This window comes from Martes martes (assembly GCF_963455335.1).
Source record: "Martes martes genome assembly, chromosome: 1".
NCBI classification, from domain to species: Eukaryota; Metazoa; Chordata; class Mammalia; order Carnivora; family Mustelidae; genus Martes; species Martes martes.
In genome coordinates this window covers 171,508,751-171,536,446 of record NC_137888.1, presented here as the reverse complement: position 1 = coordinate 171,536,446, position 27,696 = coordinate 171,508,751, and the positions used below count along the sequence as shown (strand labels likewise).

At 41.9% G+C, this 27,696-nt stretch overlaps 1 protein-coding gene across 1 annotated transcript in view; it reads left to right on the top strand.

Annotated features, from left to right (window-relative positions):
* ITPR1 (inositol 1,4,5-trisphosphate receptor type 1) overlaps positions 1-27,696 on the top strand; it is a 335,828-nt gene that overhangs the window by 119,260 nt on the left and 188,872 nt on the right. The window contains exons 5-10 of the mRNA XM_080801715.1: positions 1,081-1,196; positions 10,301-10,387; positions 12,944-13,102; positions 15,050-15,148; positions 22,306-22,389; positions 22,499-22,645. Coding sequence (XP_080657841.1) covers positions 1,081-1,196; positions 10,301-10,387; positions 12,944-13,102; positions 15,050-15,148; positions 22,306-22,389; positions 22,499-22,645 — 692 coding nt within the window. The remainder of the gene's footprint in view (positions 1-1,080; positions 1,197-10,300; positions 10,388-12,943; positions 13,103-15,049; positions 15,149-22,305; positions 22,390-22,498; positions 22,646-27,696) is intronic.

Genomic DNA, 27,696 nt, shown 5'->3' with positions numbered 1-27,696 from the left:
ACATTGATGAAAATATTAAGATTAAACAGTGTAGTATCCCGTCTATCGGGATTATCCTATTATGATTATCCTGCTGGGAGGCCCAGAGGTGCTGTAGGGTTAGGCTCATCATTAGAGACAATGCTTTAAATGGTTTTATTAGATTTATTATCTAGGCGATTTCAAATTTCCTTTTTTTGGATCATCATTATTTTCCCCGTCTAGTGGCTCACAAAGGGAATGCAACAAGAGTTGATTGTGCCTTTTTCTTACTTGCTCAGTTTGCATTACCATTATCTTTGCTGGTTGGACTTCTTTGCAGAAATACTTTGAAGCCAGTAGTCTGTTGTGTGAGGGCCAGTTCTACCTACTCTCTAAGACAGTATATGAAGTTGTATGAGCCCAGGCACACCCACATGGAAGCACATCGTGACCCACTGACACTGAGGGGAAAGGGCTTGTGCTGTTTCTCTCCAAGCCCCAGATATTTTATTTCTGCCCCCGAGAATCATTTGTATATGGTGCTCAAGAGACCACTGCCCTAAGAGGTCCCTATAAAAAAGCTTCTCTAGGGTTTATTTATTTCTAAGTAGGTTCCATGCCCAGTGTGACGCCCAACTTAGGGCATGGACTCACAACTCTGAGATCAAGACCTGAGCTGAATTCATGAGTTGGAGGCTTAACCCACTGAGCCACCTGTGCCCCTTCTCTAGTTTTGTTTTGTTTTGTTTTAATGTAGTTGGATTGAAGAGAGTTGTATTTGCATATGAAAATGCTTGTGTTGTTGCATATGACAAGGGTGTCTGTTCTCCTGTCTGTCCATCACAAAGGAAAGGAGATAACTATGGGGTAGCTTTAAGAGCCCCAGACTCTGAGTCCTAGCTCTGCCACTAACTGGCTGTGAGACAACAGCTAATGAATTGACTGACTTTTTGAAAGCCTCAGTTTCCTCACCTGGCACCTCACATTGTGGTGGCATAGATTAAAGGTCAGAGGAGAGGTTCCTAAAAGGGCCTTGTAACTTTATACTTAAGAGAATGTTTTTTCATAGGTCGGATGCATATACTTCCTCAAAAACATTCTTATTTGTTTCACTTCTAGATTGCCTCTTTAAGCTATGTCCCATGAATCGCTACTCTGCCCAGAAGCAGTTCTGGAAAGCCGCCAAGCCAGGTGCCAACAGCACAACAGATGCCGTATTGCTCAACAAATTGCACGTACGTATCGCGAGGGACCTGTCTATGATAAGGGTCTTAGGAACGGCCACTTGGGTTGTGTCTGAGTGAAGTGGATTAGCTTTGCAACCCTCCAGCTCTGGGCACGGGCTTTCCTATGTTCTTTGATAAAGAGGTAAAAGGGAGCTGACTCTAAGGAGAGATGGGTCATAGTCACCCTGGGATCCCTTGAGAGTCACTGTTTTCTTAGGCATTCGCTTTCGGGGATAACTCTAGCTACAGTACTGGTTATGAGCATGAGCTCTGGAAGCAGACTCACTCAGTGCTGATCTTGGGAAGGTTAATCAGCTCTTTGGGGCCTTCGTTACCTGCTTATAAAATGGGAATGGAATAATATCCACATCAAGAGACTGTTGTGAGAATTATATGAAATGACACATGAAAGGCACATGAATAGTGCCTGCAACATACAATAAGTGCTTAATAAATTTTATCACTGTTTTATCTTGATTGCTAGTTGGCATATAAGCTTATTCTGCTGATGTGCTCTGTGACCATGAGCAAGTTTTTGAGCCTCTCTAAGTGTATTTCTCTATCTGTAAAACAGTGACATCATTTTCTAGTGTCTAGTATCTAGATGACCTAATTCTTCGGTGAGGCTAATTTGTGTGGAACTACTTGGAGATGTTTAGAAGAAGGACATGACATATACCCAATGTAGTAGTATTAAAATTGCAACCCATTCACTGTCCCCCTTTCTTGCTTTATTTTTCTCAGTGTCATTTATCATAATCTTTCTAATGTATTTTATCAGCTGGCTACCCCCAACTCATGTAAACAAACTACTTGCAGGCACAGATTTGTGTCAGGTTTGTACAATGCTGTGTCTCTCATGCCTACAAGACATAGTAGGCACTCAGATACTTGCTACCGGAATGAAAAACAAAGGTCCCTCTTGAGACTTAGCGATAATAGTTGAAGACACAGTGTATCTGTGAGCCCCATGGAGCTTACCCGGTCATCTGTCACACTGGCTCCCTTTGAGTAATACACGGCAAAGTCGCGACAGCTGCATTTGGTAAAGAAAGGCTCACACGGAGGGCCTTCTTGATCCCGTGCATACCGTTTTGGACGGGGGTTAGGTGCTCTAGGTCTGATGAAAAGACCTGGTTCCTAACCTCAGTGAGCTTGTGCAGGGTGAGAACACACCGGCAGTCACCGCCATTTCACTTACAATGAAATCCAGACGATGTCCTTGCTGGATCCTGCTTTCATCTCTGAGCCTTCTCAACTGCACGCACTCTGCTCCAATAGCTTTATTTCATTTTATTTTTTTGAGCACCATAGTCTCTTAACAATTTTGCTGCCTTTGTGCTTTCAGTTTGTCAATTTAGAACATTCTTCTCCTGATTCTTCCTAAGTGAAGACTTTTGCCTCCTTCATATCTCTGTTGAAGCATTATCTCAGCGAGGTCTCTCCTCATCTTCTTATCTCAGTGATGCCCTGCTGGCTTTTCTCCACTGCAACACAGTCTCTGTTTTTCTCAGCACTGATGATAGTCTGCAATTATATTTAGTACTTCCCTTAATTATCCTCTTTCGTTCATTAGAAAGGCAGCCCCACAAGATGAAAAGGAATGGCTGGCTTGTTCACCACTGTGTCCCCAGTGCCTGTGATAGTATCTGGCACATAGTAGATGCTCAAGAAATACTTGTTGAATGAAGAAGCACTGTGCTAGGTAATCAGGATAAAACTGTGACAGTGTCTGAACCCTCTGGGAGCTCAAGAGTTAATAAGGAATAAAGAGGTGGTGACAAGACAGTATGGCAAGTACTATTACCGGTGATCCTAAAAGCACCTGGGAGAGTATGGGAATACCTAGAAGGAGCACCCAAATCCATCTCTGTGAATAAGTATGAGTAATGTGGTAGTCAGGGAGGGCTTCCTAGAGGAAGAAGTGCCAAGCCTCAGTCTGAGGCATCTGTGGGAGTCAGAGGTTAGGAGAAGAAGAGAAAACAGAAACAAATAGGTTGCTTTGAATACTTCAGGAATTGTGTCATTATTTTCATGATTTTAGGGCAGACATTCTCAACCTTAATAGACTTCCTCTTAGTAGAAAATACTGTGTAACTCTATAAACAGGAAATAACATTCATACATAATACAACCTCTGAAGATACCAGATTTAAAAAAAAATGAATTATAAAGAAGAAATAAGAGGAAAGTAATAAATCTTATAATCGTGTTCTTTAGTTAATGCTTGGGCAGGATTACTCAAGGGGACTTAAGGAAGTAAATGCTCACTCCTATTTGTATAAACTCTGAATGAGGCAGCCAAAGACTATGACTCAGGTAGGTGTGTAGTACTGCCACTAAAAAGCATGTTTTTTTGTAAGTAATTTTCCAAAATGGTCAGCAGATCTTGGTAGTGTTACAAAGAATGCAAAATACACTCCTCTCTTTATTAAACAGCACTTGCATTGTAGGTATATGTATTAGTGGTAATTAAACCCTATCAAACTATGCTTTATGTTGATACGTAAAGTGGAGTGAGGAGCTAGACCCAGAAATTGCAGACTTCCTTTTAACCCATGTAAATGTCAGTCAGACATACAACTATACAGGACGAATGATGCTTTGTCCTTAGACGGGATTGTACCACGCATCTCGGGGCATCCAACATCCCTGGCTTCTGTGCACTGAATATCAGTAGCAACCCCTGCTTCCCCCAACCATTGTGATGACCCAGGGTCCTCCTGATATTTGTGCTGGGACTGTGGCAATCTAGTTGAATGGTTTGGGCAAGACCGTTTAATTTTGCACATCTCTCTCAGTAGCTGTTGAGTGCTTATGCCTGTGGGGTTATCTTGGAAGAAGTACATCTTTCGTAGTTTGGACTTTTCTTTTTCTGATATGAAAATCATTCTGTTCTATCAGATCTTATTAGTACATCTCAAAAACCTTCCTTTTCCTATGCTTTTTACAGCAGAAGTTGGAAATTCAGATTCCTCTTGACCATACAGGAAGCCAACTGGAATAAAAGGAACTTGGTGGGCCTGGTTGCTAAGTGGAGTGTGCACGTGTGTGGTTCCAGAGCGGGGCAGTTCCGTGCCCCTGCTGTTGGTGCGTGGGGACATGGGCCCAGAGCTGTTCCACATCTTATACTTTTTCAAGAGAAGCTAAAAATTCATGCTTTATATCTAATATCTCAATTTTTCAAAAGACGTTGGCACCTAATTCAATTAAAGTTTAAAGCATCCATTCAGTACAATAATGTCTCAAGCTGGATGGGGTTCTTTAGCCACCCGTTTGCAACCTGTAATGAACTGTCATTTTTCCTTTCAATGAAAGTTCCTTTCAGGGCTCCTTTTCATGAATGAACTGTGAAAAAAAACTGCACAGTTGAAAAAAAATGCAATCTCGAAGGTGATCAAGAACTCTGAACGCATTTGAAAAGAAAGAAAGGAAGCAAAAGAAGAAAATGAAATAGCTCTTTCATGCTGTTGGTTCTTTAAAACATTTTTTAAAAAGGAAACTAGTACTTTCCCCTGATTTAGGGTTGCTGATGTGACTTGGATGTTGACTTCGTGCATTTCCTACTTTGCTGCTTATTTGGACCTTTTTTCCCCTCTAGTGTCTGGAAATTGTGTACGTGTTTTAGTGCAGTCATTAAAATGTTGTATTTTGGGCAGCTGCTTGCTTTTCGGGGTTGATGGCGAGTCTCCAGTAGGTTTTCATTTTTATTTTTGTCAACTACTGTGCAGCACCCCAATCAAAGGTCAGATTATTTTAAATTAATGCCATTTAAGGAATTAGTTGTCTAGACCACTTGACTTCCTTTTCACTAGGATAAGCAACATATAAACAGCGTTCTGAGGGAGAATGACATCTAGTGGCTGGTTACTGTGTGTTCATTCCCTCTGCAGGACTAATTGGATTGTGACTCTTCTAGTCATGATTTCTCAAAAGGCTTTTGGCAAAATGAGCTTCTCCCACCCACAAATCAAATAATGTGTTCAGAGGCTTTGACTACTGTTTGCTGACAGCATTTTGACCTGCACTGTTTTGGTTCTGAGAAACTGTCAATTACATTAAGTCATAGTCTTGACAAACTAGGAAAAGCCAGAAGAGTGACGAGTCTCTTGTCTCCCGAAGCTTGGGTCCTATATTGCTTGTTTTCGGAAGCCTTAATTCCATATCGTATTACACATTGTAGAACTTGTTGACCTTAAATAACCTTTCCCCATGTTCCAGTGACCTTTCTGTAGTAACTGAATAATGGTTTCTCTGTTTTTCTGACATAAGCTAACAGGTGGCTCTAAGATTGACCTTCATGTCGCTTAGGGAGCATGGTAACATCCAGGGTGAACCATGGTGATAGAGACCATAGCATTAAGTGTGATTTTTTTCCTTGGAAATTCAACCCAGTGTGTAAGGGAGAAGGGCAACAGGTGTTTAAATTACTAGGCTTTAAATTTTGAAAACATAACACACTTAAGATGAATTTTAAAAATCCAGGCTATCTGTCACAGAGGTATGATGAGGTTTTTGAAGAAACAATACACATGAGTATTACAGAAAAAGAATTGAAAAATATATGAGTAAGAAAAGGAAAAAAAAAATACAATCCCTTAATCTTACTCCTCAAATATAGTCTTGGTTTATATTTGGCATTCCCCCCCCCCCAACGTATATTCCTGTATTTCTACATTTTGAAGTATCAATGGGAACATACGGCTCTCTTCTCTTTCTTTAACTCACTTTTTTTCACTTAATATAAGAATAAGAATCTTTTATTTTCCTGTTTAGTGGCCACATGGCCACTTCCTCTGTTGTATGTCAACACTGTGATTTTACATAGTCGATCCGTGTGGGGTGGGCGGTATTCACCATCCTGGCAGTTTTTACAGTACTGAAACTAGCTGTTATGGACCTGTTTGTATGCAAGATTATCTTTTCAGGAGAAATTTCTGTAAATAAAATTGCCAAATCAAAGTGGCACCCATTGAAAATCCTTGAGAAACATGGCCAGATAATCCTTCAGAAAGATTTGTCAGTTCACCGTTTCACAGCGTGGGCCATTCCTTAGAATGTACTTGAGGGGTTTAACAGACCAAGTTGTGTTCTGTTCAAGGGCAAAACAACCTCAATCAGTGGGCCCAGGCATAGTTAGTACCTGACTTCCTTTTTATCGATCTGTGCCTCACCTATTGAACACAAAAATCATGAAGAATGGTTTTGTCTAAGGCTGGAATTTGGCTTTGTGGAGGAAGTTATCTAAGGAGCGATGGGCGAACTCAAGTGAACACATTTGGCATTTATGTATTTAGTAAAAAGTAAAATGAATTGGAGAGTTTTCTCCTTAAGCAAAGTACGCTTATGCTTGTAGGAAAAGTGAAGTCTTCAAATAGTCCTTGAGGTTGATGCATTGAATGTTCTTATATATAGTTATATAGGCTTTGTTATCATTAAACCTTTCAACAGTATTTCCGATGAGATAGTCAGCATTTTAAGAGAGGTTCTGGGGTATTTGTTCTCTACTATTTTCTAATTTTACCTTTTATATCTTTTTAAACAAATACTCTTTAATATGTAGAGCTGGTGGTATTTAATTTTTAATATGGACTATATGCCTTCTTGATGACTGGCCTGATGTTTCTTTTTAGACATGCCAGCAAACACTGAGTTGCCACTTTTGTACTTCATCTGAGTGTAGGTAGGAACTTAATATTTTAGATGAGTGCTTCTTAAACTGAGGCCACTGGAAATTGGGAGTAAGAGGAATGCCTAAGAGAGTTTTTTCTCTTAAACTGTAACCTTTATATCATTTATTATTTATTTATTTATTTACTTTTAAAGATTTATTTATTTTAAAGAGAGGCAAAGGAAGAGGGACAGAGAGACTCTCAAGCAGACTCCTGGCTGAGCACAGAGCCTGAGCCAGGCTCAGTCTCCTAACCCTGAGATTGTGACCTGAGCTGAAATCAAGAGCCAATGGCTTAACTGACAGCCACCTAGGTGCCTTTATATGATTTAAGTCCAAGAAACACTGCCTTGTGAGTTACTAAAGATGAGTTCTTTCAGTAGGAGGTATTGAGTAGAGGAAAAACTATATTTGTTGGAAAACATTGTGTCTTATTTTATTGAATGTATGATTTTTCCCACTTGGACATTTTTTTCTTTCTTGAGTGTTCTGTCCATATTAACAGAGACAGCTACTTAGCAGAAAGAACAAATGCCTCTCTAAGAAGTCTAAACCTTCCTTCCAAGTGCATTCAGTCCAGTGTTGTGTTTGGGAGACTACCTATAGAACACGTGGGGTACTCCAGAGATCTCTGGAGGGGTGCACCACAGGCATGAAACTAGGGAGAACAGAAGGTGGGAGGAAATGTAGGGAGGGTATGGATAGAGGGGAAGGGAGAGCTAAGCTCGGTGCTTAGGGCAATTCAGATGCCCAGGATGGTCATGTTGTCCATCCTGGTATTATTTCTGGATGTGTCTTGAACCCAGTAGATTCTATCCTTGGGTGACTGAGAGAAGCAGACAGGTACCTAATTCCAGGAGAAAGAGGGAGGGAAGTCTCTGAACAGACCATTGTTTTACAGGGCTGAGACAGATGGGAGAAACTTAACAGTGATCGGCACTAACATAGGCAGGTCATTCCGTCCTGTAACGTGGTTTCTTTTTGGTTTAGGATTGCTTTCTGCAGCTTATTTTTGTCAGAAGATGTACCTTCCTAAAAATACCTGCACTGAAGGCAGAGATGGGGCAGATGCTGAATTTGAAGGAAACAGAAATATTCTTTTCCCACCCAGACACCCAGTTCACCAGTGGAAGTTCTCATCATTAGAACATTTCTTAACTTTGGTGATGTAGTATAATAATGTTAGAATTTATTGAATGCCTATTATATACCAGGCGTGCATTTTCTCTGATCTCCCTTGCATTGTCCCCATTTTGTGAACAAGAATGCTGAGTGGGGCTTGGGAAGATTAAGTAACTTGGCCAAGATGGTAAAGCTGGTATGTGGTGGAACCAGGCCCAAGCCCGGAAGGTCCTATAAGAATGCAGACCGTTCTTGGGAAAGAGACCCGTTTTCCCCTTGGCATCTGGGGACATCTGGCCTCAAGGAGAGGGAAACTCTGGGAAGGGAACAATGGGAACTATTCTGAAACGCACAGCTGGTCACCGGGGTTTTATTATCCATCAGATTAGATACTGATTTCTTCCTGCTAATTTATTTCTGTTTGACCCAGCCTAGGTTTGGGGGACAGAGCTTGGAACAACAGTGTCTTTATTGCCTAGGACAAAGCTAGTTCCCCTTCGGCTTTGTTATAATATGATAACAGTGCTTTCTGAGGTGTACAAGTAAATGAATAAAAATGCCTGTTCTGGTTGATGGCCCTGGCGGACTCTTCTGGAAACCTGTCTCCAGCTTTCCCAGGTTCCCGAGCATGCCAAATTTGGACTAGTAATGACTGCTGTCCCCTTTTGTACCTATAGATTTGCAGTTAACCCAAATGTGGGTTTGAGGACTATCTCTGCTACTTAATAGATGTGATTTTTTAAAAAATGCCCAACATCATTATATTTTACTTATTTTTAAATTGAAGCGTAGTTGGCACACAATGTTAAATTAGTTTCAGGTGTAAAAATAGTGACTGGGCATGTTCATAGGTTATCCTATGCTCACCGGAAGTGTAGCTACCATCTGTCACCGTATAACACTATCACAGCATCATTGACTCTATTCCCTGTGCAGTGTCTTTCATCCCCATGGCTTATTCCATAACTGGAAGCCTACACCTCCCACTCCTCTTCACCTTTGCCCCCTCCCTTCTAGCACCTACCAGTTTGTTGTCATTATATATTGGTTTGTTTCTGCTTTTTTGTTTGTCCATTTCTTTTTTTAAATGTGGGGCTTGAACTCACGGTCCTGAGTTTGTGACCTTGAGATCAAGAGTTGGATGCTGAGCTGAAGGAGCCACCCAGACGCCCTTGCTGGTTGATTTGTTTTGTTTTTTAGGTTCAACATGTAGGTGAAATCACCAGGTGGTTGTCTTTGTCTGACTTCCTTCACTTAGCATAATACCCTCAGGTTCATCCATGTTGTCACAAATGGCAAGATTTCATTCTTTTTAATGGCTGAGTAATACTCCTTTGTGTGTGTGTGTGTGTGTGTGTGTGTGTGTGTGTGTGTGTGTACATAGCACAGTACAGATGTGAGTTTTTTTTTTTTAAGATTTTATCTATTTATTTGAGGGAGAGAGAGAGCATAAGCAGGGGGCAAAACAGGCAGAGGGCAAAGGAGAAGCAGGCTCCCTGTTGAGCAAGGAGCCCCATGCAGGACTCGATCCCAGAACCCTGAGATCATGACCTGAGCTGAAGTAAGACCTTCACCAACTAAGCCACCCAAGTACCCCAAAATAAGACATTATTAAGCAAATTTTAAATATACACAGAAGTAGATATTATTAACAAATACCTTGTGTACCCACTATTTACTAATTACAGTTTCGAATAAACCTTTTAATCTCTGTGTCTATGTTTTTTCTTTTTAAAATGGCGATAACAACCCCCCCCCCGAGGAGCTGCTGTAAAAATTAAATAAATTACAATAATGTCTAATAATAATAAACAGCATTCCATAAAAACTGCAGTGACCAAGCGCTATGGTACATGAGAGTATAGGTACTATTTTTATCTTCATTTTACAAAAGTAGAAACTAAGGCTCATGAATTTTCCAGAACAGAGAACCAAAAATCACCCAAAATCATCATTTAAATTCAGTTTTATTTTATTCCAAAACCTTAAAAGAGGACTTTTACAAATCATAAAAGGGTTATGCAAATTTTCTCCCACCCTTACCCTATTTTCCTCAAAGATACATAAGCTTTTGACGTAATCTTAACCTAAGCAGATGTCCATGAAAGCCTGAAAGAAAAAAAAAACATTTAAAAAAAGCCAAGAAGGCCAAGAAGGGCAGAGTGGGATGGCTTCCTGAACCCCTTGCTCATTTTGCTTACGTATTTGCTTGCAATTTCTGCGTTTCTCGTATGAACTGGTGACACGGGTTTTGCATCACTGTGGAGAAACACAAGCCATTGTTCCCTCTTTGTGACCAGTCTTCCTTCTCCATGTACAGCATGCTGCAGACTTGGAAAAGAAGCAGAATGAGACAGAAAACAGGAAATTGCTGGGGACCGTAATCCAGTATGGCAACGTGATCCAGGTAGGTCATGGCCACTCTTCTTTTCTGGAGCTGGAGTGTTACAAAGAACAAAACTGAAAAATAAACACATAAGATTGGGTTTGGACAGCTTTCTAACAGGGCTCCCGTGGAGACAGCTGGTCTGGTGCAAAAGGTCTAGCATTTCTTCTTATATGGGTTGGATTCTTGGGCTTTTGAGTTGGCCCTCTCTCCGTGCAAGAAGCCGCTACTCTGCCCTGTGGTTGGTAATTTAAGTTCTGTGCAAATATTTGAAGTGGGAAGTTCCCTATCTGGAAATGAGCCTGAGGGCTGCACTTTTGTTTCACTTGCCTTCCTTGAAAGTTCTCTCTATTGGGTAAAAATTGGCTTCCCTGTAACTTTTATCTGTTGGTTCAAGAGCTGGTCATGGGGCAATCACTGCAATTCAGTACCTTCAGGTAGAATATTTGATGATAGGTTTCATGTCTTGTCTCACGGGTTGTGAGGTTCATTTGTTTATCCCTTGTGCCTTTAAAGTTGGCATGGGGTTAAATCACACTTTGGGAAATAGCTATTGTGGGGTTTGCTAAGAAAATCTATCTGGGTCTATCCTTGCAGAAAATAGTGTGAGAGGAGGTCCAGTGCCAAACGTAGCCTTTTCCTTTTTTTCTTTTTTAAGATTTTATTTATGTATTTATTTTAGAGAGCTGGTGCCTGCCTGAGTGGGGGTGGGCGGAGGGGAGGAGCAGAGGGGGAAGGACAGGGAGGGGATAGAATCTCAAGCAGACTCCCCACTGAGTTCGGAACACAATCAGAGGCTCCATCTAGAGACCCTGATACTGACCTGAGCCAAAACCCAAGTCCAAGGCTTTACTGGCTGAGCCACCCAGGTACTCCTGTAGCCTTTTTCTACTTACCTAGTTGCCAGGTCATTTTGATAGAGACACATAGGGTAATAGTTACCAACTTTTGAAGACCTGACCCATCTGGTTATCCTGCTCCATCATTTACCTTTTGGAAAGATAGCACTTACCATTTAAACTTGATTGGTTACAAAGGAATTCTTTCTCATTGTTACTTGTGTTAGATAGCAGTGATAATCTAGAGCATGGGAAAAGTAGAATTGCCACATTGGTAATAGCAACCTTTTATGTTTAAATGGGTTATTATTATTTGGCCTTTTGCAATAGTAAAGTAGCTTTAAAATCTGTGTGAAGATACGTCCTGCCAGTCCCACTCGACCATCCTTTCAAGTTCTGTCCAACTGAGAAAGGACACAAGGGTCCAGGTGGGTCCAGAGTTCAGTATCCACTTTATTACTGGGCCAGACCAGTGCCTTCAAACTCTGGACTCCCTCCTGTGGTTAGATCAGAGAATATGGCTTGAACTGAAGATGGAAGGTCGGCACAGGGGCTAAGAATATAAACGCTCCATGTATTCCAATTTAGATTTTGTGACTTAATAACTGTGAGATTTGGGGCAAGAAATGGTCCCATGCCTCAGTTTGCTCACTAGCAAAATGGGAATAATAATGGAACTAGTTTTCTAGAATGATTGTGAGGTACCTGTCTCAGAGTGAGCTCTGAATACATTTTAGCTGATATTACTTATTATTACTTCTTGGAACCCTGGATCTTGGGATCCATCTCCATCTCTGTGTAATGTCAGCTCATAAACCAACTGAGTTCAGCACCTGGACAGGTGTGTGGAGGATTAGGGGCCACTCACCAGGGTAATGATGAGACTTAAGAGGACATTGCCTTCCCCTTGTGTATAATGGCCAAAGCATGCCAGGGACTCACAAATCAGACTCATGACCCATGACCCTAACAGCATTGATTGAATGCTGTTGAACTGATAGGAGAATGTGGACCTTCTAGGAATGTTCTAGAAAGTGTACCTATTAACATGTGAAAAGGGGATATTGGCATTTGGCAATGCAGTTTCATGCTGATCTTAGTATTTCTCCAGGACTGGGGCAATCTTTCACCTACCCTTCCATCTTTTCTTATAGCCTGTTAATTTGGGAGGCATTAATCAGCACTTCCTGGTGTAGACTTACTATGGGACAAGTTGTTTCCCATTTAGATCTTTGGTTTTCCCAAGAATCAAGAATAAAGTGCTTAGCAGTTGGAGGTGGAAATTTATAGCAGCCATGTTATTCCACATGAAGTGACTACCCCCTTATAGGGTCATCTCTTCAACTATTTCTTGTGCTCAAGAGTGCCTTTCCTCAGCGCTGTGTTAGGGTCAGCGGTATTCGGATTGCAGTTCCTCAGCTTCTTTATATGGGATTAGGCTCCTACCTGTTAAAAGATGGTATGCTCTTCCTTGCTGATGGTGCACTTGACCTGAACAACTTCCGTCTTGTCCATGGCCATGTTGGGGTGGGGAATAAAATATTTCTTCTTCCATCTACTTCTTCCGTTGCTCTTCCTTATTTTCCAATTATTCCGTGCCTCAGACACGTTGACGACTTTCTAACTTTATAGTTAGCTCAGGGGTGGAAGGAATGTTTGAAACATATTTTGTGACTGAGACATCACAGAGATTCAGAGACCTGCTGACACTCACCTTATTTCCTCCGTGGGTTTTCAGCTCCTGCATTTGAAAAGTAATAAATACCTAACTGTGAATAAGAGGCTTCCGGCTCTGCTGGAGAAGAACGCCATGAGAGTGACTTTGGACGAGGCGGGAAACGAAGGGTCCTGGTTTTATATTCAGCCGTTTTACAAGCTGCGATCCATCGGAGACAGCGTAAGTGCAAATTCCCAGCCTGGGGAGTGCCCCATGCCAAGTCTCCAGCCCTAACTGTATATAAAAGTCAGTGGGGAGAATTTTATAGTTGGAACCAGAGGCTCATCCTGGATGAAGAAAAGGGAGTCACTATGGAAACCAATGTTTGGGAAACAGGGAAATTTGGAGAGAAGTGTGACCTAAATACAGTAGCTGTGTTTTTCCTACTGAGTTTCTGAAAAAATTGGATGAATAGCCTATTACCTCAGTAACTTCACCATGAAAACAGCCATCCTATATAAATGTCCTGGGCAGTGTACCTGTCATTCTAGATCACTAGTGGAATGGAAATGCCTCTCTATTTTGGAAATACAGTTAGTAAAGAAGGAGAAGAGAAGAGAACTAGATACAGTAGGGAGGGAGAATGGATTTTAGGATGATGCTTCACTTGTTCCTTTATTGGTAAGCTGGCAGATTCTCCATCCCGTGTCAGTGACTGGGGTTGGTCCTCAGCTGGCTCCTCTGCTTGGGGTCCCTAGGCTATAAAGCCACCAAATACTTGTCCATGTGACTCAAAGCATTCTGGTAGTTGTCAGCTGCATTAGTACATCATTATGTGGGCATCTACTTGACAACAAGTATGTTTAAATGCTATTAAGCTGTTTTTCTGACCTTGTTAAGATTTGACAATAGTAACTTCTTACTAACACAAAATGTGTTCCTTAAACAGTTTGAAATCTGGTCAAAATGCTCAGCTAGCTTTAATCTCAAACTGAGTTTTGCCATTTTTCATATTGCTATTTAAGTTTGCAAGCTTTGGGCAGGGTAGTATTCGTTTATATGCTGGGGTATATATTACATTATAGGCTGTATCCCAGAAGCAGGTAGAAACAGACCATACTTTCCCAGTTGGTGTGCAGTAAATACCGATCCTCAACTGAGGAGAGAAGAACAAGTCCAGTAAAGCTTAGTTTTCACCAGAGGTTTTGGTTTTTTTGAGGTCCATATCTATCTATCTATCTATCTATCTATCTATCTATCTATCTATATTTGTGTGTGTGTGTGTGTGTGTATTTATTTGGAGTTAGGGAAAGTTTAATTGTATGCCCTCCCCAAATGTAGCAAACTGAAAATAGATGAGTTTTACCCCTTAGGAAGCCATCAATTTGGTTTTCCTTCCCTCTATCCTCATAATAAAAGAGCAATGTGCTTTGTCCTGAATTTCATATTTGGCAAATCCTTGGCTTTCTTTAAAACTTACCTGTTTAGTTGTGCCTTAGTTGAGAAGCCATGATGGCGTTGAAAGGTTGATTATCCTTTGTAGGATAGTGTTTTACAAACAAGTGTTGATCTATTTGTGGACTCCCATCAGTTTAGTGGCTTGTGACTATCATTTTAGAAAGTGGAGAATAGATAGTATCAGGCTGTCCTAAACATAATGAGGATAACAACTATTGTTTTAGGGAGGTAACTTCTGTTTTAGGTAAATATAGATATGTGTATCTATATATGTACACACACATACATATATATATATACACACACACATAAGTGCACATAAGTAGGTATGAACTGGAATATAATAGAGATGAATTTCTTATTGTGGCTTGTACCAAAAAAGTATGAAAGTCATTACTTTAGATATAGACGATTATAGCTTTATTCATTTAAAAATAGACTTCCTTCAGGCAATGTTCTGCTTCTATTCCTAATACTCAGAGCTTTTTTATAGATCTCTGTTAACATTGGAAGGGGGGGATATTGACAGTTGGCAGTGGTGTCCCATGCTGGTCTTGGTATTTCTCCAAGGACTGGACGGGTATTGTGGGACTTCACTGCTTGGCCTGCATTTGGCTGTGATGGGTGAGGATGTGCCATATCCAAGGGTGTGGTCTAAACATCCCCATCTGCTCTCACCAGGACGTCTGACCCTTTTTTTAAAAGCTCTGTTGGTCTCTTCCTTTCCAGGTGGTCATTGGTGACAAGGTTGTACTGAACCCCGTCAATGCTGGCCAGCCCCTCCATGCCAGCAGCCATCAGCTAGTGGATAACCCGGGCTGCAACGAGGTAAGGGAAACCACGTGATGGCTTGTGGGCAAGGAGAGGCCACAGGAGCAGGGCTTCTTGGGGCCACAGAACGTGCATGATGAAAGTGACCTTATTAGTGACTTGGGGCAGCATACCTGTTCTGGAGGGCAGTAACCAAGGCCCAGAATCAGGGTTGGGGGAGGGCTGATAGCTCCCCTAGGACTCAGTTTACTAAGCCTCCTATAACTGGGAGATTGTTGCCTAATTTGTTAAGCCAGAGAAGGGCCTCCTCTTCACATTTTTCTGGCTAGATGGGCACCTTTTCCCAGTTTGTTTGCCTTGGGTGAATGTCTTTGGCTGCTTATTCCAACGGGTGTGCTACAGGCCATCGGTGGCCTGGCAACGGGGATTTATTGACTTTGGCAAAACATCTCCTTGGCCTCAAATTTGGCAATTGCAGAACCAAAGGACAGTAACTTGATTGTGACATAAATATTTGTCTATGGGTTAGGATCGCAAGCTCTGGAGTCAGATAGATGTGGAAGGAAATCCTGAATCTTCCATCCCCTAGGTCGGCGTTTCCAGGCTAGTTACCGTACATGTCCCTAATCTCCCTGTGCACTAGTTTTCCTGTCTGAAATAGGTGTGATGGTCCTTACCACTTTTCAGCGTGTTGCTGAGGACTGAACATAGTTGTGAGTATTAGTGCTTCACCCAGTGCCTGGCATGTGTTTAGTGTACCAGCGGTGGCCGCTGTTGCCAGTGATTATCATTCACATTTTAGAATGTGTTCACTGCAGTCTTTGTACCTGTATGTTTCTCGGTCCTTGTTTCTACTGAGCTTTTACTTTTTGGCTGCAGAGCAGGAAAGTTGCAGAAGAAAGGCTGGAAAGAAGGTACCCTTAGTCATTTTGAGCATACATGGTGATGGGCACAAATGCACCCTTTATTACCCAACACGTCTGCCAGGCCAGTTAAATTTGCAGTTCCTATGATCTTTTTTTTTTTTTTTTTTTTAATTTTTTTTATTTTAATAAACATATAATGTATTTTTATCCCCAGGGGTACAGGTCTGTGAATCGTCTGGTTTACACATTTCACAGCACTCATCATAGCACATACCCTCCCCAATGTCCATTTCCCCACCACCCTCTCCCATCCCCCTTCCCCCCCGCAACCCTCAGTCTGTTTCTTGAGATTGAGTCTTTTATGGTTTGTCTCCCTCCCAATCCCATCTTTTCATTTTTTCTTTTCCTACCTCCCCCCAAACCCCCCCACCTTGCATCTCCACTTCCTCATATCAAAGAGATCATATGATAGTTATATTTCTCCGATTGACTTATTTCGCTAAGCATGATACCCTCTAGTTCCATCCACGTCGTCGCAAATGGCAAGATTTCATGTCTTTTGATGGCTGCATAGTATTCCATTGTGTATATATACCACATCTTCTTTATCCATTCATCTGTTGATGGACATCTAGGCGCTTTCCACAGTTTGGCTATTGTGGACATTGCTGCTATAAACATTCGGGTGCACGTGCCCCTTCGGAGCACCACGTTTGTATCTTTAGGATATATACCCAGGAGTGCAATTGCTGGGTCGTAGGGTAGCTCTATTTTCAGTTTTTTGAGGAACCTCCACACTGTTTTCCAGAGTGGTTGCACCAGCTTGCATTCCCACCAACAGTGTAGGAGGGTTCCCCTCTCTCCGCATCCTCGCCAGCATCTGTCATTTCTTGACTTGTTAATTTTAGCCATTCTGACTGGTGTGAGGTGGTATCTCATTGTGGTTTTGATTTGTATTTCCCTGATGCCGAGTGATGTGGAGCATTTTTTCATGTGTCTGTTGGCCATCTGGATGTCTTCCTTGCAGAAATGTCTGTTCATGTCCTCTGCCCATTTCTTGACTGGATTATTTGTTCTTTGGGTATTGAGTTTGATAAGCTCTTTATAGATTTTGGATACGAGCCCTTTATCTGATATGTCGTTTGCAAATATCTTCTCCCATTCTGTCAGTTGTCTTTTGGTTTTGTTAACTGTTTCCTTTGCTGTGCAAAAGCTTTTGATCTTGATGAAATCCCAATAGTTCATTTTTGCCCTTGCTTCTGTTGCCTTTGGCGATGTTCCTAGGAAGAAGTTGCTGCGGTGGAGGTCAAAGAGGTTGCTGCCTGCATTGTCCTCAAGGATTTTGATAGATTCCTTTCGCACATTGAGGTCCTTCATCCACTTTGAGTCTATTTTCGTGTGTGGTGTAAGGAAATAGTCCAATTTCATTTTTCTGCATGTGGCTGTCCAATTTTCCCAGCACCATTTGTTGAAGAGGCTGTCTTTTTTCCATTGGATATTCTTTCCTGCTTTGTCGAAGATTAGTTGACCATAGAGTTGAGGGTCTATTTCTGGGCTCTCTATTCTGTTCCATTGGTCTATATGTCTGTTTTTGTGCCAGTACCATACTGTCTTGATGATGACAGCTTTGTAATAGAGCTTGAAGTCTGGAATTGTGATACCACCGACTTTGGCTTTCTTTTTCAATATTCCTTTGGCTATTCGAGGTCTTTTCTGGTTCCATATAAATTTTAGGATTATTTGTTCTATTTCTTTAAAAAAAATGGATGGGATTTTGATAGGGATTGCATTAAATGTGTAGATTGCTTTAGGTAAAATAGACATTTTCACAATATTTGTTCTTCCAATCCATGAGCATGGAATATTTTTCCATTTCTTTGTGTCTTCCTCAATTTCTTTCATGAGTACTTTATAGTTTTCTGAGTATAGATTCTTTACCTCTTTGGTTAGATTTATTCCTAGGTATCTTATGGTTTTGGGTACGATTGTAAATGGGACTGACTCCTCAATTTCTCTTTCTTCTGTCTTGTTGTTAGTGTAAAGAAATGCGACTGATTTCTGTGCATTGACTTTATATCCTGACACTTTACTGAATTCCTGTATAAGTTCTAGCAGTTTTGGAGTGGAGCCTTTTGGGTTTTCCACATATAGTATCATATCATCTGCAAAGAGTGATAGTTTGACTTCTTCTTTGCCGATTTGGATGCCTTTAATTTCTTTTTGTTGTCTGATTGCTGAGGCTAGGACTTCTAGTACTATATTGAACAGCAGTGGAGATAACGGACATCCCTGCCGTGTTCCTGACCTTAGCGGAAAAGCTTTCAGTTTTTCTCCATTGAGAATGATATTTGCGGTGGGTTTTTCATAGATGGCTTTGATAATGTTGAGGTATGTGCCTTCTATCCCTACACTTTGAAGAGTTTTAATCAGGAAGGGATGCTGCACTTTGTCAAACGCTTTTTCAGCATCTATTGAGAGTATCATATGGTTCTTACTCTTTCTTTTATTAATGTATTGTATCACATTGATGGATTTGCGGATGTTGAACCAACCTTGCAGCCCTGGAATAAATCCCACTTGGTCGTGGTGAATAATCCTTTTAATGTACTGTTGGATCCTATTGGCCAGTATTTTGGTGAGAATTTTCGCATCTGTGTTCATCAAGGATATTGGTCTGTAATTCTCTTTTTTGGTGGGATCCTTGTCTGGTTTTGGGATCAAGGTGATGCTGGCCTCATAGAATGAGTTTGGAAGTTTTCCTTCCATTTCTATTTTTTGGAACAGTTTCAGGAGAATAGGAATTAATTCTTCTTTAAATGTTTGGTAGAATTCCCCTGGGAAGCCGTCTGGTCCTGGACTTTTGTTTGTTTGGAGATTTTTGATGACTGTTTCAATCTCCTTACTGGTTATGGGTCTGTTCAGGTTATCTATTTCTTCCTGGTTCAGTTGTGGTAGTTTATACATCTCTAGAAATGTATCCATTTCTTCCAGGTTGTCAAATTTGTTGCCATAGAGTTGCTCGTAGTATGTTCTTATAATTGTTTGTATTTCTTTGGTGTTGGTTGTGATCTCTCCTCTTTCATTCATGATTTTATTTATTTGCGTCCTTTCTCTTTTCTTTTTGATAAGTCTGGCCAGGGGCTTATCAATCTTATTAATTCTTTCAAAGAACCAGCTCCTAGTTTTGTTGATTTGTTCTATTGTTTTTTTAGTTTCTATTTCATTGATTTCTGCTCTGATCTTTATGATTTCTCTTCTCCTGCTGGGTTTAGGCTTTCTTTGTTGTTCTCTCTCCAGCTCCTTTAGGTGTAGGGTTAGGTTGTGTATTTGAGACCTTTCTTGTTTCTTGAGAAAGGCTTGCACTGCTATATATTTTCCTCTCAGGACTGCCTTTGTTGTGTCCCACAGATTTTGAACTGTTGTGTTTTCATTATCATTTGTTTCCATGAATTTTTTCAATTCTTCTTTAATTTCCTGGTTGACCCATTCATTTTTTAGAAGGATGCTGTTTAGTCTCCATGTATTTGCGTTCTTTCCAAATTTCCTCTTGTGATTGAGTTCGAGCTTCAGAGCATTGTGGTCTGAAAATATGCAGGGAATGATCTCGATCTTTTGGTACCGATTGAGACCTGATTTATGACCCAGGATGTGGTCTATTCTGGAGAATGTTCCATGTGCACTAGAGAAGAATGTATATTCTGTTGCTTTGGGATGGAATGTTCTGAATATATCTGTGATGTCCATCTGGTCCAGTGTGTCATTTAAGGCCTTTATTTCCTTGTTGATCTTTTGCTTAGATGATCTGTCCATTTCAGTGAGGGGAGTGTTAAAGTCCCCTGCTATTATTGTATTACTGTCGATGTATTTCTTTGATTTTGTTATTAATTGGTTTATATAGTTGGCTGCTCCCATGTTAGGGGCATAGATATTTAAGATTGTTAGATCTTCTTGTTGGACAGACCCTTTGAGTAGGATATAGTGTCCTTCCTCATCTCTTATTATAGTCTTTGGCTTAAAATCTAATTGATCTGATATAAGGATTGCCACCCCAGCTTTCTTCTGATGTCCATTAGCATGGTACATTGTTTTCCACCCCCTCACTTTAAATCTGGAGGTGTCTTCGGGTCTAAAATGAGTTTCTTGTAGGCAGCATATGGATGGGTTTTGTTTTTTTATCCATTCTGATACCCTGTGTCTTTTGATTGGGGCATTTAGCCCATTAACATTCAGGGTAACTATTGAGAGATATGAATTTAGTGCCATTGTATTGCCTGTAAGATGATTGTTACTGTATATTGTTTCTGTTTCTTTCTGATCTACTACTTTTAGGGTCTCTCTTTGCTTAGAGGACCCCTTTCAATATTTCCTGTAGAGCTGGTTTGGTGTTTGCAAATTCTTTCAGCTTTTGTTTGTCCTGGAAGCTCTTTATCTCTCCTTCTATTTTCAATGATAGCCTAGCCGGATATAGTATTCTTGGCTGCATGTTTTTCTCGTTTAGTGCTCTGAATATATCATGCCAGTTCTTTCTGGCCTGCCAGGTCTCTGTGGATAGGTCCGCTGCCAATCTAATGTTTTTACCCTTGTATGTTACAGACTTCTTTTCCCGGGCTGCTTTCAGGATTTTCTCTTTGTCGCTAAGACTTGTAAATTTTACTATCAGGTGACGAGGTGTGGACCTATTTTTATTGATTTTGAGGGGCGTTCTTAGCATCTCCTGGATTTTGATGTTTGTTCCCTTTGCCATATTAGGGAAATTCTCTCCAATAATTGTCTCCAATATACCTTCTGCTCCCCTCTCTCTTTCTTCTTCTTCTGGAATCCCAATTATTCTAATGTTGTGTCGTCTTATGGTGTCACTTATCTCTCGAATCCTCTCCTCGTGTTCCAGTAGTTGTTTGTCTCTCTTTTGCTCAGCTTCTTTATTCTCTGTCATTTGGTCTTCTATGTCACTAATTCTTTCTTCTGCCTCATTTATCCTGGCAGTGAGAGCTTCCATTTTTGATTGCACCTCATGAATAGCCTTTTTGATTTCAACTTGGTTAGATTTTAGTTCTTTTATTTCTCCAGAAAGGGCTTTTATCTCTCCGGAGAGGGTTTCTCTAATATCTTCTATGCCTTTTTCGAGCCCGGCTAGAACCTTGAGAATTGTCATTCTGAACTCTAGATCTGTCATGCTACCTATGTCTGTATTGATTAGGTCTCCAGCCTTCGGTACGGCCTCTTGTTCTTTTTTTTGAGGTGAGTTTTTCCGCCTTGTCATTTTGTCCAGGTAGGATTTGCTTTCTCCTGCTGTGGAATTCCGCTGTTCTTGGTGACTGAAGTTGGTTTTGGATGGTTTCTTGTTGATCTTCTGGGGGAGGGGCCTGTTGTAGTGATTCTCAAGTGTCTTTGCCGCAGGCGGAATTGCACCGCCCTTGCCAGGGGCCGGGCTAAGTAATCCGCTCGGGTTCGCTTTCGGGAGCTTTTGTTCCCTGAGCGCTTTCCGTAGAGTTCCGGAGGACGGGAATGAAGATGGCGGCCTCCCAATCTCTCGGCCCAGAGGAGCCGAGAGCTTGGGGTTCCGCTCCTCAGTGCGCTCTCAGAGCAAAGCGCCCAACAGCCCCGCCTCCCTGGCTTGCGGTCGCGCCTCGAGGAAAGCAGTCAATTGTTGGAGCTGGAGAAAAGCGCCGGGTCGCTTTTGTCTCCGTGGCCTCCGGCCGCGCTCCGAGCCCACCCAGCCTGCGACCGGCACAAGGTAACCCCGGGCTTAGAACTCACTCCTCGGCTTTGTCGCTATAGCCGGCTTCCCCGCTCTAATACCTGCGAGCTCTGCGGCACTCAGACACCCCCAGTCCTTCTGTGACCCCGCGGGTCCTGGGGTTATGCTGACCCCGCCTGGGTTTCCCCCCAGTTTAGCCTCTGGAGCGATGTCTCCCAGTGGAGCCGACTTTTAAAAGTCCCGGTTTTGTGCTCCGTCGCTCCGCCGCTTGCCGGGTGCCGGCCCCTCCCCCCGGGGTCTATCTTCCCGTCGCTTTGGATTCACTTCTCCGCAGGTCCTACCTTTCAGAAAGTGATCGATTTTCTGTTTCTGGGATTGTTGCTCTTCTTCTCTTCGATTTCCCGTTGGATTTATAGGTGTTCACAATGGTTAGATAAGCTATCTAGCTGATCTCCTGCTACCCGATGTCGTCTCAGCCTGCTACTTCTCCGCCATCTTGACTCCTCCAGTTCCTATGATCTTAATGCTATGAGTTGGTAGGATTTTGGAACAGAAGCAAAGCCCTGCCTCTTAGGCAGTAATGAGGAGTTTTTGGGCTGGAGAACAGTCGTGGGGAGGAATGTGTGAAAAAATAACTAATTGTTTTTCAGGTCAATTCTGTCAACTGCAATACAAGCTGGAAAATAGTCCTTTTCATGAAATGGAGTGACAACAAAGATGACATCCTGAAGGGGGTGAGTTTGGTACTTCCCAGGCTGGCTGCACTTGGCTCTACGTGGGGCAGTAGCTAAGTTCTCTGGTAAGATTCATGGTCCTTAAACCCTCTATGTGCTGACTTTTTAGGGTGACGTCGTAAGGCTGTTCCATGCGGAACAGGAGAAGTTCCTTACCTGCGATGAGCACAGGAAGAAACAGCATGTCTTCCTGAGAACCACCGGCCGGCAGTCGGCCACATCTGCCACGAGTTCAAAAGCCCTGTGGGAAGTGGAGGTAAGGGGTGGGACTGGAGAGGGAGAGAGAACATTCGGGGGTCTGTGAAGTGCTTAAGCTCACCTCTTTCCGAAAATGTGTTGGGATGAGAGATGAATAAGCACATCGTGCCGCATCCGAAGGATGTTGGGTGTACTTGTGGGGAAAAATGATGTCGACTTGGGAAGCAAACTCTCAAGTGAAGCTGGAAGTTTCTTACAGCGTCGCATCATCGTTTCTTTCCACATCTACCTTTCCCGTGCTCATATGTCTTTCCCAACAATATGTAATTGAGTGTCTATTCTGCAGCGTACATCAGTGACTCATGTCAGGGGTGGGATAGAGAGAGAGACATCCAGATCACTGGATGGCGAAGTGGCCAGAGACTCTTTCCTCATGCTCTGGGGATGGAGATGAGGGAGGGGGAAGTTCAGGTTGGGTGAGGGAGGTTGCATCTGAGCTGGTACGGACAAGATGGTGTGTATCTCTGAAGGCAGAGATGCGTAGAGCGTTAGTCACTTCATGTCGGACGGTGGCATGCAGTTGGGACTCTGAGGCAGCAGTGAGGTAAGGCTCAGCGTCCCAGTTCAGTGGGGAGCAGAGGATGGGCATGGAAGGGAAACAGAAACTGGGCTCGGAGACTGGAGCCTGAAGGGCACCTCTCCAAGCTGTGAGGAGTTCGGATTTAAGTCAGAGGCGGGAGGGGCGTTTGGAGAGGCGTTTCGAGCAGGGGAGTAAGGCATTCAGTGCGCTACTTACAGAGATAAAGCATTCTGCTACTTGAGATAAATGATTCTGCATGTCATTTATTGAGAGGAGGTGGAAAGAGGCTAGAACGGTGGGACCCCCAGACAATGGCATGAGTGCTTGGTGACAGAGGTGATGAGAGCCTGATCTGCAGGACTTAGCCTCTCCCGGAAGCCCTTCTCTCTGTGTAACTGCACCTGTTAGGGTACATGCATTTCTCTGTCTCGGCCTGCCTTCTCTCTTCTTCCTCCCTTGCTCTAATGGTTTCATGTTTTTATTGAGGTATAGCAGACACAAAGTGCCCAGGTCAAAAGTATACAAGTTGATGAGTTTTTACATACACACACAGTCACACGACCGGCACCCAATCAGGAAGTAGAAGATTAGAAGCAACTAGAAGGCTCCCTTGAACTTCTTTCCAGCACTATCTTTCTTTCCTCCTAGAGAATTCGCCAGTGATTGGACTTCCATTTTCCATGTCCACAGTTAGGTGTTCTCTATTCTTGAACTTGGTATAAATGGAGTCAGAGAGTGTGTAATCTTTATTGGGTCTTTTTCTCTACTGAGCATGATTGAGGTTCATTCATGTTGTTGCACATGTCAGTAGTTCATTCCTTTCTGTTGGTGAGGAGTGTTTCACCATGAGGTACACCGCAATTTGTCTCTTCACCTGTGGATGGACCTTTGAGTTGATTCCAACATTTGGCTGTTAGAACTACAGCTTCAGAGGGCATTACAAATGTGCACAAGTCTCTTCATGGTTGTGAACTTTCATTTCTCTTGGCTGACTGTCTAGAAATGGAACAGCTGGATCACATGGTGGGTGTATGTTTTAAAAAAAACAACAAAACTACTGAACTATTTCCGAAAGTGTCCATATCATCTAATGTTCCTCCCAGCTGGGTATGGGAGTTCTAGTTCTTCCGCATCATCATACCAACTTTGTATGGTTCGTCCTTTCCATGCTAGCCATTTTAGTAGGTGCATCATGGGATTTCTTAGTGCTTTAATCTGCATTTCCCTGATGGTTAATGATAGTGAGCATTTCTTCATGTCTTTATCTGCCATCAGTGTATCATCTTCAGGGAAGTGTCTTTTGCAATATTTTGCCCATTTAAAAGAATTGTCTTATGTTTCTTCTAACTTGAATCTTGCAGTACTTAGGTTTATCTTGACTGTTGTATAGAATAATTTCTACAGTTTTCGTAATGAAAGAACTCTGCATAAAGTTTTCAATTTCTATCTTCTTCGTACTCTTTTTCTCCTTCTCTCCACACCCAGAGCACTTGTTGGGAATTTTTTAGTCAGTGCCTACATAGAGACCCTGTCAATCCTGTTAGATTAGAAACCCCTTGTGAGCCAGACCTTTGTCATTGTTCACTGATGTCACTGCTGTACTCAGCACAGCCAAAACGATCTTTCAGAACTACTTTTCATGTGATTTGGATACTACTGCCCAAACCCAAAAAACCCAAAATCAAAAGAACTTATTCTCACGTGAATTTAAAGTAGTCAGTAGAAACTAAGGGAAAATTGAAAATACAGGAAAAAAGGAAGAAGTAACCCATCATTTCATTAACTTAATGTACCCATTTCATTGGAGCTGTTTGTTCTGTGAGCCGGTTATTTTGCACAGTTGACATCACTTTGTCAAGTGATGACAGACATTTTTGCATCTTGCTTTAACATGTTGTCGTAACTCCCCCAACCAAAAACAAGTCCAAACCCTGCAGGAGTCACTGAGGCTGACTTGAGTAAACTTACAAGCAGGTACCACCATGTCTTACTCATTTCTAAATCGGTAGAAATGAGTTAAAGATCACAAGTTTGTGTGGAGGGTGTTTAAGGTCTGGACTTCTAAAACTTCAGATACTTAACTCAGAAATCCATTTCAGAGCATCTTCTCTCTTTCTCTTTTTTCCTCTGAGAAGAAACAGCTATCTAATTCTTATTCCCTAAAAAATTGTTTCCTGCCGGTTTTCCCCTGCATATCCTAGGAAAACATTGAGGGTCTTCCCCGCTTTTTTGTCTCCCCCTTTTGAATATTTTTCTTGCAGATTCTGGAATCATTAGTGCTCCTTTAAAAAAAAAAAAGGAAGCCGGGGCGCCTGGGTGGCTCGGTGGGTTGAGCCTCTGCCTTCGGCTAGGGTCGTGGTCTCAGGGTCCTGGGATCGAGTTCCGCATCGGGCTCTCTGCTCAGTGGTGAGCCTGCTTCCCCTTCTCTCTCTGCCTGCCTCTCTCCCTACTTGTGATCTCTCTCTTCTCTGTTGGATAAATAATAAAATCTTTAAAAAAAAAAAAAAAAAAGGCCAATACCACGTATAGCATTTCTCGTACCTGTTAGTGACCAATTCTCTTGCTCTCATTTGAAAATGAGGAAACATATTTCACCTTCATTTTAAAAATCTGGGTTTTTTTTTTTGTTGTTTTTTTTTTTTTTTAATAATAGCTTCACTGAGCCACAACTCCTAAATTTAAAGTGTACAATTTAATGGTTTGACTTAGGTCTGTATAGAGTTTGGCCACCATGACCATAGTGAAGTTTAGAACATTTTCATTACTCCAAGAGGAGCCCTGTATCCCTAGTGATCATGGCTTGTTTCTCCTCAAACTACTCCCCTCCTGGCAATCAGTTTCTTGTCTCTATAGAGTTATCTATGCTGGACATTTCCTGTAAGTGGTATACTACACTATGTGACCCTTCGAATCGGACTTCTTTCACTTATTTCAGAGTGTTTTCAAAGTTCAGCCATTTTGCCGCGTGTATCAATACTTCATTCCTTTTTATTGCCAAATGATATTCCATTGTATGGATACACCATACTTTCTTACTTGATGGCATTTGAATTGTTTCTGCTTCTGGGCTCTTCTGAATCATGCTTCTGTGAACATTCACCTACCAAGTTTTTGTGAGGATACAGGTTTTTCAGTTCTCTTAAGGGTGGAATTGTGGGTCCTGTGGTAATGCTGTTTAACTTTCTGAGGAACTGCCGGATTGCACTAGTTGATACTCCCACTGTGGTGTATTAAGGTTCCAGTTTCTCCACATTGGCCTTTGTTTATGAAGGCTATTTTTGTTGGGTGCAGAATTCTAGGTAGACAGTTTTTTTCTTTCTGTACTTGAAAGTTGCGCATCCCTTGTCATCTTGTGTGCATTGTTTCTGATGTGAATTCAGTGGTTTCTTACCTTTGTTCTCTCTATATAGTGTTTTCTTTTCTTTCCTGGCTGCTTTTTTTTTTTTTTTTTTTTAAAGATTTTATTTATTTATTTGTCAGAGAGAGAGAGAGCGCAAGCGAGCATAGGCAGACAGAGTGGCAGAGGGAGAAGCAGGCTCCCTGCGGGGCAAGGAGCCCGATGTGGGACTCGATCCCAGGACGCCGGGATCATGACCTGAGCCGAAGGCAGCTGTTTAACCAACTGAGCCACCCAGGTGTCCCATCCTGGCTGCTTTTTTAAGAAAATTTTTTATTTTATGATGTTATGTTGGTCACCAGACAGTACGTCATTAGTTTTTGATGTATGTATAACACGCAATGCTCCATGCAATCCGTGCCCTCCTTTAAGACCCACCACCAGGCTCACCCATTTCCCAACGCCCCTCCTTTCTAAAACCCTCAGTTTGTTTCCCGGAGTCCTCAGTCTCTCATGGTTCTTCCCCTCTCTGATTTCTCCCACTTCATTTTTCCCTTCCTTCTCCTAATGTCCTCCATGCTATTCCTGGCTACTTTTAAGATTTTTCTTTTTATTTCTGATTTACATTAATCTAATTATGATTTGCCGTGTGTGTGTGTGTGTGTGTGTAGGTATGTATGTATGTGTGTGTGTGTGTGTGTGTGTGTTTTCCTGCTTTGAGTTTATTGAGTTTCTTGAATCTGTATGTATGTATCAAAATGGTAAAATTTGGGTTCATTCTGTCTCAGATATGTTTCCTGCCCCCACCAACGCACACAGAAATGCTGGATCATTTGATATTGTCTGACAGGTTGCTGAGTTTATGGGTCACATTCTCCTGCTTCTCATCTGTCCAGTGTTTCATGATTATATGCTGAACATGGCGGTTCTACTTTATGGAGTATCTGTATTCTGTTACCTTCCTTTAAAGAATTATGAGTTCTGTTTTGTCACACTGTAATGTTACTTGTGAATCAGATTGATGCTTTGGAGGCTTATTTTAAAGCTTTGCTAAGTCAAGTGTCCTACAGTCTTTTCTCTTTTTAGGGTTGGCTTGGCCCCATCACTAAGGTGTAATTCTTCTGACATTTTATTGAATGCCCAAGGTGTTCCATGGAATCTGTCAGAACATCTCCCAGCCCCAAATAAGCAA